At 41.8% G+C, this 8833-nt stretch overlaps 2 protein-coding genes across 2 annotated transcripts in view; both read right to left on the bottom strand.

Moving 5' to 3' along the window:
* Positions 1–8833, bottom strand: part of LOC146676615 (protein NLRC3-like) — an 88885-nt gene that overhangs the window by 64961 nt on the left and 15091 nt on the right. The window lies entirely within an intron of this gene.
* On the bottom strand, positions 2830–6435 carry LOC146676616 (carboxy-terminal kinesin 2-like). Its single transcript, XM_085400842.1, has 4 exons — positions 6415–6435; positions 3488–3652; positions 3218–3356; positions 2830–2981 (listed from the first exon to the last, which is right to left on the bottom strand). The coding sequence occupies exons 1-4, from the start codon at positions 6433–6435 to the stop codon at positions 2830–2832; spliced, it is 477 nt and encodes a 158-aa protein (XP_085256968.1).

The following is an 8833-nucleotide window of genomic DNA, read 5'->3' as shown; positions in this document are numbered from 1 at the left end:
ATTAAGGAGTGTGGGTGGGATGTTGTAGACCAGTGGTACTTTACACCCCCTTCCCAAAAACACTCCACCCGCCCACTCAAGTACATAGCAGACTAGCATGCCATAGTCACCGATGTAACAATTTAATTTAACATCACTCTGCTGCAGATTTAAAAGCCCTCTGCTGCAGATACAGCTCAAGAATCTGCTGTTAGCAGTGAAGCAGCCAGTCAGTCACAGCTTCAAAGGATAGCTAAACACAGCTAATTAGACTCGAAAATTACATGCACATGGCATTTCATAGTTTGTAATGGGTGTACAATAAAGGGGTCGTAGAATTAGGGATCAAGAAAGGAAAACAAGCTGACCATAGTTATAGCACATGCTGCATTTCTGCAAAACTGTGTTCTGTCCGTTTCAAAGTTCAGGTGTTTGATAGTTGCTCATAACGTCTTCATTACTGACAGATTTTGATGCACAACTAGTGTTACTTTCTGCATGTCTGTGTGGGTCTGTGGGTTTGAGCAGCTAATGCACCCTCCCAGCAATCTGTCTGTGACCACAGCAAAGAGCTGAGAGAGACGGAGGCACCGATTTCCATTAAGAACTGGGTTTTATGCAGCATGACTTTACTTCATACCAGCTCGTTTCGCTAACTTTCCTGAAACCTGCTTACTGAAGTTAACAACCACACTTGCAGAGATGGCATTCTCTCACAAAACTCATTTTGAGTTAACTAAAGTAACGTAATTGCGTGCAACTGACAGCAACACATTTGGCACCAGTGCACATCTTATCCTGGGTGGTGTCAAAGCTGCAAGCTGGAAGATACTATATCGCAGCTTACATAAATTATTCAGCACGTTAGCAATGATATTGCTTTGGGGGGCAGAATGACTGAATCATGGTAATCATTTATGTCAACTCTGGAGTATTGGAAATCCAAATTGTTGTGTTGGATCTTGCTTTGGCATGCATTACTTTCTCCTGCATAACTATAATTTTCATCAGCAAGTCCGATATTCTTATTAGTTCAAGAATATCAGACAAATATAAGGGCAAGGGAAAAGTTTAAAATCTGGCACCCTGTCCTCTAGTCTAGGAGTGCAGTCAGGGAAAAAAAAAAAAAAAGGGGGGGGGGGGGGTTCAACAGTGGATAAATACAGCATCATAGAGTTACAATTTGCTATTCATTCCTCACTCAGAATGGAATCCCAGCATTTTTATAGGCACTGGAGGCTTTGTGAGTAGAAACGGCAGTTGAATTAATGCATCAATAGACTATGCCATCTTCCTGTCAGCTTGAGTAAATCCCCTGACGTCTTTTAGGGCTATTACTACAGATACAGCACAACGTCACACTGTGGCAACTGTCACCTTAACGCCGTCTCATGCCGATACAGCTCTGTCTAAACCCAATGACGTACATGGGGAAGGATGAATATAATGTGACACAGATGGTATTCGATCCCAAAAGGTTTCACACAACGAGTAGTGACTGACACTGCACAGGTGTGTTTTCTTTGTTCTAACTCATAGTGCAGATGAAGCAAGTCAGATTGCAAATTAAAATTAGAAGAGCTTCACAGGAAGTGATTAGTGATTATAAGCAATGCTGCAAAGGGGACTGGGTGTCCATGCTAAAGTGCAAACTAATAGACTACTAAGGAATCAGCAGAGCTGTTGGTATTATTAATGTTCTCATCAAACCCAGAAACCAGTGCAGGCACTGGTAAGCTACAAGTGATAAATTGGAGGCTGGTGTTATATTTTTGTCATTGCTATGAGCTGTGCTACTAGTGCATCTCGCACCAAGCTGCTCAGTCATGCAGGACACATGGTTGAAAGGGTGAGGTGGGGACTAATTTGCACAGGTCCATGCAAACTAAATGAGGAGGCAATGGTGAGGCCATATTTCTGAGCTATGCACAAAAGAAATTATTTTCACTGAAAATTTCTTTTTTAGATTTATGTAATTTGGATTAAAAGAGATGATGTGAAAAGTAACAGTTTAATCAAAGACCATTCATTTAAATGAAATTTAAGTGCCACCTACTTCCACCTCTGACCTGTGTATAGCTGCTAGATTATGAACAAAGTAAGACATTTTTAAATGCATACAGCGCAACCCTGAACTTCTGTACACATTACCCCGTAAAGAGTATTCAAATATCCTTCAAAGTCGACATTAAATGTTGTTTAATCTGTCAGATCCTTAGTACAAAGTACAAATGGACCGATCAACTGGCCAGGGATCGGAATCAGACGATATTCAACTTCTCGACATGGAGTAGTGACTGGCTGATCAGCTTCCAGTATGTCTGATTACAAGCCAGCTAGTTTCATATATGTGCACAGTGCCACAGACATATAGGCACACACACTCACAGACACACACTAACCTGTTGTTAGAGGCAAACCGCCTCACTGTGTTTCCAACATCAAACTCCACAGACCCTTAAATCACCCTCACCCAGCTGAACATTGAATATTTTAAAGAAGGTAAGGAAGAAGAAGATGTTGTTAAAGTTAAAGCTATCCAGAGCTCATAGCCAGCCCCAAGCCAGCAGCCTTGGTATGAGTAAAGATCAACACAAAAGAAAAATTCCAGAGATGAGTAAAAAAAAAAAAAGCGAGAGAGAGAAAGGATCAATGCCCTGTGATCTGGTGAAGTTCCTGACATTTGTTTTGGTATATGAATCTGTTGTACCTGCTTTATTTGTAAAGGTAAAATATGTCAGGCAGTGTGGATGCACAGCAACTCATTATTAGACAATTCTTTGAACTTGTTTCCAATAGACACATCATGCTCATCTGATCTGATCTTCTTTTGCTTCCTTAAAAAACCAGTCAGCTGCAGACCTTTTTGGCCAGAGCGGCGATAACGACGCCCAGGTTGGACAGTGAGCTGTTGATGGCGGTCATCTCTTTGAAACGGTCACCCTGAGACTGGCTCTTCACCATTCGCTCACTGCCAGCCAAGTCCACCAGGCACAGAGTGGCTACACACAGAGAAAACCAACTCTTATAGGAAGCAGTGATCCGTTTTTCCTTCCATTAAAGGTAGTTTTAATACTTTACAAAACACTTCTTTTAGCGCTCAGGGGCTCAAACATTAACGTTGAGTCATCAGAGCAGATTTTGCACTGGTTACAGTAACAATAACTAACCAGACTAAATATTATAGATCCAAAAAGAAGAAGCCACATTCCTGATGCTGGTACTTCCAGTGTGATACATTTGCACTTGACATCCCTGCCGGCATTAACTCCCTCAATATCCAGCTGGAAGACTGAGTGGGAGCGAGACGAGCGGTCATTCTGGGCTGTCTGGGCAGTGGAGCGATTCTGATTGGCCAAAGCAATCAGACGGAGAACCTGAGAGGACGAGGGAACGTTTTAAAACATAGAGCATCGATAAAGTTTGATGTATTTTCAAAGTTTGGTAACAATTTGTCAGCAGATTTGAAATTAATTTGTTCTGAGCTACAGATGTCTGTCTGCTGTACCTGATCCTCATTGGAGACCCGCTCATAGGTGAGATTAGTGATTGTCAATTCGTTGCTGGCTGTCTTGCGGATCTCATGCTCAGGTCTCTTGCTGGACTTGCCGGTGAACACAAGGTCCCTCAGGGTCTCATTGTAAATTTCGACGAAGCTCGCTGTGAGCGTGAACTGTGAAGTGAGTGGGGGTTAATGCCCCACACTCTTTTCTGTCACTGCTTTGAATGCACAGACTGGTCTTAATGTTGATCTTTGTAATCTTCAGTGTTACGACCCGGCTCAAAAGCCGCAACATAAAAACAGAGATGAATAGCAGAGTGTGGGTGAGAAGAGGTTTCATCCTAAAATGGAAAACCAGGTTGGCTAAAATGGCTGGTGCCACCAAGGCAAAGACTAGTGCACTGCCGGGAAGCTTGCCTCAGGTATGCTTTTATCCACACCTGACTAGGTGTGGCCAATTAGCACCAGCTGAAAACACTGAGACGATTAGAAGCTGCAGAGGGACGTAACATTCAGTATTGATATTTGTAAATGTAAACTATGAGGATTTATTTATTTTTAATTCTTTTCTTTTTTTTCTTTTTTTCCCTCTTTTTTTCTTTTTCCAAATAAATGTCCCGATTGAGTAATGAAACTAACCCAAAGGAGAATTCTAACAATATTAGACAGGCCATTCAATATGCTTTATCGTGGACAACTCGTGGCTAAAAACCCACACACACACACACACACACACACACACACACAAACCTCTAATCAAACATGAAAACGGATAATCCAGCTGAAGCTTCAGACAGCCGTCAGACAGTGAAACACTGCCATCTGCTGGACGCGAATAACAAAGACGCTGCTTTGACGGGTGAGGGAGTTTCAACAAGTCTGCAACGACTCAAGCATCAAACTACAGAACTATTCTAGCGGACATGGTGCTCTAATGACTGCTTCATTAACGCAGGTCAGAAAGGATCAAACATATCAATAAATTATAAAACACAAAACGTCTCTTATTGCCCAGGGCTCAGGAAGTGAGTGTGTTCCTTATAGCCTATTAAACCTTAGCAGGTTATTTTGATGTGTTACAGATGAAACAGCTATCCAGTAACATTCAGCTACAAAAACGCTTTTTTATAATTACTTTTTTACAGCTTCGCACTTTTACACAAGTTTTATCATCAGTGTCACAATGGCTGCTGCTAAAATTGAGTACAAGATATTTGTTGGCCTGATTAAAAGGTCTTGATGCGTGCTCAATCATCAGGGAAGTAAATCTCCAAAAGTTGATTCTGTTCTTCTGGACGTAGCGTTTTCAGTCAGAGAAACCAGCCGACTGAAGGAACAATGGGCTGGGAGGTCAGTTCCTTAATCATGATTATGCAAATTCTCATGACCATTGATCAACAACCACTGATCAATGGTCCTGAGTACCATTCACAGAGAGTTGGAGAACGGCTGCAATCACAGCATTGTAAGATGGTGACAGATGTACCCTTAGGCCCCCTCCTTGATTCAGAGAGGGTCTTTCCCTTTTCACGTAAATGGCCTCCTTGACTCCGCCCTCAAACCAGCGTTCATTGCAGTTATTGTTGACAATCACATTGTGTCGTGTAACCATCCAGCTCACATATTCAATGTAAATGATTTGTTGAACTGAAGACATGATGAATGTTCCTGCATTAAAACACATCCAGCCTAGTGTTCTCACTCTCCCTAAATGGATCTGTTACATTAGTGATATATGGGAGTTGTGTTTCAGTCTTTTCCACATGAGGACATTTACATTTAGTTTTTGCTTTACTGATGAGTGGCTGGTTAACCTGCAGTGGTTGAAGTATGTGTCGGTCGTCTGGAAGAGTAGGTGTAGAAGACGTCTTTAATGAATGTAATGCTCTGAAGGTGTCAGTGATTACTGTGAATTCATTATAAAAGTGGATTTCAGTGAATAAAGTGAATAAAGACAGGCCCTCATGGTGACGCTCAGGTGTCCATAAAGTGTAACAGGAGAGCTTTGTCATACTTTCAGAGATTTTACATGAGCCAGTCTTTCAAAAATTACATAAATAAATAATTCATTCATTCATCCACAGGAAACACAATGCTCATATCTGAAAGTAAACTCTGATATATATCCCCGACTAGACTTACTACTAAATAAAGGATCGCCCCAAAACGACTAAATATATAAAGACACTCTCCAGAAGAAGTTAAAGGGATTTTATTTATTGTACAAGCAATATCTTCATAAGAATTACAAATTCTGCAGACATATTACCTTCTTACTGAACCTGAACAACTCACACACAGACGTGTCTGCTGCTTATCTTTGTTCAAACATGATGTTTTATCTTCTCTTCAAAACACATTACTCATCTTTCTGGCATCGTGTTACATGAAAACACCTGCATTCTACCTGTGTCATTGTACCACAAAGACAATGATTGCAACACTGTGCTTGCAAAATAGAAGAAATAAGACGACCAGCAAATACATAAAAGATGGTAAAAGTGATTCCATCTTTGTGTCTCCTCCCATTGTTTCCCCAGTCTGTCTAGTTCCCATATTCCCAGGACACCGCTGGACAACAAGTGGGTATTCCAAGACTGAGAGACAGCCAGAGTTGGCAAAAGATCAGACATTCTCCACTTAAGTAGAAGTAAAAATACTATTGTTCCAGTGAAAGTTAAAGTACTGATTCAACTTCATTACTCAGCTAAAGCAAAAAAGTACAGGCTCGAAGCGCTTACAGAGAAAAGCAGACAACAGAATACAACAGAATGCTGATGGCGGCAGTAACACACACTTGGAGGAGAGGCTCCAGCCGTCCATTCCAGCCCTATCCCTAACATTAACTCTAACCATAACTTTAACCTTAACCCTATCAGGTCTTGTTTTACAAAGCGATTCATGATTAGAACAAAAAACACATTTACACATACCGATGATTTGTCACATAGCATCGTTACCTGTTGGGATGAGAACGTGTTGTTTCCAGAGCACCACAAATTGGGGTGTCTGTAGCTCAGGTAGAGCAGGAAACCTACTAATCAGAAAGTTGCTGGTTCAATCCCCGCCTGCTCCAGCCTGCATGCCAAATATCCTTGGGCAAGATGCTAACCCCAAGTTGCTCTCCGATGCATCCATCAGGAGGATGAATGCGTATTAATGTTAGATAGAAAGCACTTACAGAGAAAAAGCATAGAAAAAAGTGAGTGCATGAATGAGGCAAGTTGTAGAGAGTAGAAAGGTTTTATACAAGAACCAGTTCATTTACCGTTATATTTTAGTTTCATTTTCAGTTCTGTACTTTTTACATGTAATATTGATTCATTAGATTGACTACATGCATTAGACCTAACTTGCTGACAGCAAATTTAAACAACCGTAATAATTTATTTTCAGCGTCTGAAATATTTATTTAGTTTGTTTTTTGTTTTCTTTTTGGCTCCTGATATTAGTCAACTACTATTTGTCAATGTTGAACTAATAATGAATCTAAGAAAAGCTATTTGTCACGGTTGGCCAGCGTCAACCGTGGGGATGTGAGGAAGGAGGAGCCAGGCACGGAGCTCTGAATGCAAGCAGTGCGTTTATTTACAGTGAATGGAAAATAACAATAAATCCGCAGTGCGTTCCCGACTCCCGTGAAATGTCCTCTTCCCAGTGCTAGTGTTCCTTGTCTCCGCTCCTCAGTGTCTGAGCACCCCGTGCTCGCTGCCCTCTCGTCTCCACGCTTCTCCTGGGGAGATAACAAACAGGCAGCCGTAAGACACATACAATGCGGCAGACTATCCGTACTGACTGGCCGAGAGACTAACGTGAAGTCACGCAATGATCCAGCGTCAGAGAGAGCGCCACCGCATTCTCAAGTAGCTCCTCTGACAAGGCTTGATCAGCTGTGTGATGGTCTTCAAGTGTGGCCAACCACCTGGCAGGGCCACACCCACCAGGCCTGAAGGTGCCTGTAAACAGGTGCTCTCAGAAACTCCGGCATCCACACACACACACAGATATACCTGCAAGCAGGGAGAACGAGGGACAGCACACCAAAAACACACATGTCCATAACTGCTGGGTCGTTTAGACTCCTGAGCTGTGCACGAGGGGTCGAACACCCACTGGAAGGCCGGGCACTGGTTTTCAACCGTAATATACCTGATGTGCTCAGGTAACCTGTAGCGCCATGAAACCACTGTCACACCAGGGCGCATAAAAAATGATGCTTTAAGAGACTGATGGGATCGGGCAGCAGGGAAAACATCCACAAAATGCTACTTTCAGTTTGACTCCCTAAGACTACCTAAACTAAGTAGAGTCATTACATGCTTGTTAAAAGCAAACTCTCATATAGTTTTTAATGTGCTTCTTTCATTACAATGACTAGATAAAGAATGTGGCCCTGTCTCTATTTAACACTGGCTACCCCAAAATGTTTCCAAACCTACAACCGTAACTTTCACTGAGAGATTTTTAGATACGGTTATTGAAGCTGTGGGGTTAATTTTTTAAGTAACATGAGAGAGAGGCAGCAGCATACTGTTAGATTATAATATTATTTTATGCCATGTTATACCCCTAACTAAAGATTGTGAATTATTATGTAGTTTTAGTTTGCATTATTCTCCTGAATTAGAAGAAGCTGATAACTATTGCATTAGTTAAACTGATTTGCATTACATTAGACTGCTGATTTATTGTGGATGAATGATATTGTTTTATGATGCATAATACTGCTGCAGAAAGCCATCGCCTTATTTGTCTGATTAGAAGAGAACAGAGCATGCTGGAGTTTTCTGCCCCAACTCAGCAGGAGCAGATAAACGGGGAGCCAAGGTCGTAGCTTAGGCGCCGTGTGAGAGAAAAGCATGTGAATGTTTAGGCTTTTATGATAAGGTGGAGGCACCAGAGGCTATAAGAGTTTGATCAATGCTCCACCATTTTGAGATCTGAGGCTGTCTGCATCAGTGTCCATCTCCCACGCGTGTGATCATTAAAATCATCTTTTGACTTAACCCGGCCGGACCAGTGTTGTTATTGTGGTTTTTTCTCTTGTCTCTTGTCTCCATCCCCATATTTTGAACTATAACAATACACACAGAGCATCAGTGATAGAAAGCTAGGCTAACATAGGGTAGCTACCTGTTCAAGGAGAAACATGTATAGGCCCATCTCAAGTGCCAGTGAACATCTAAATGATTCAGGGAAGACTTTGGAGAAAGTGCTGTGGGGAGATGAAACCAAATTCCAATTATGTGGCTTTAACTGACCTTTTGAAATAGGAGTGTGATGCAAAAAATAGCATCCCCGCAGTCAAGCAGAGAGATGGAAACATTATGATGTGGGCTACAGGACGACTTA

Source organism: Rhamphochromis longiceps, linkage group LG3 (assembly GCF_057381845.1).
Source record: "Rhamphochromis longiceps isolate RC_006_pf linkage group LG3, R_longiceps_female_GT1.1, whole genome shotgun sequence".
In the NCBI taxonomy this organism is placed as follows: Eukaryota; Metazoa; Chordata; class Actinopteri; order Cichliformes; family Cichlidae; genus Rhamphochromis; species Rhamphochromis longiceps.
This window is presented reverse-complemented; position numbering and strand designations above follow the sequence as displayed.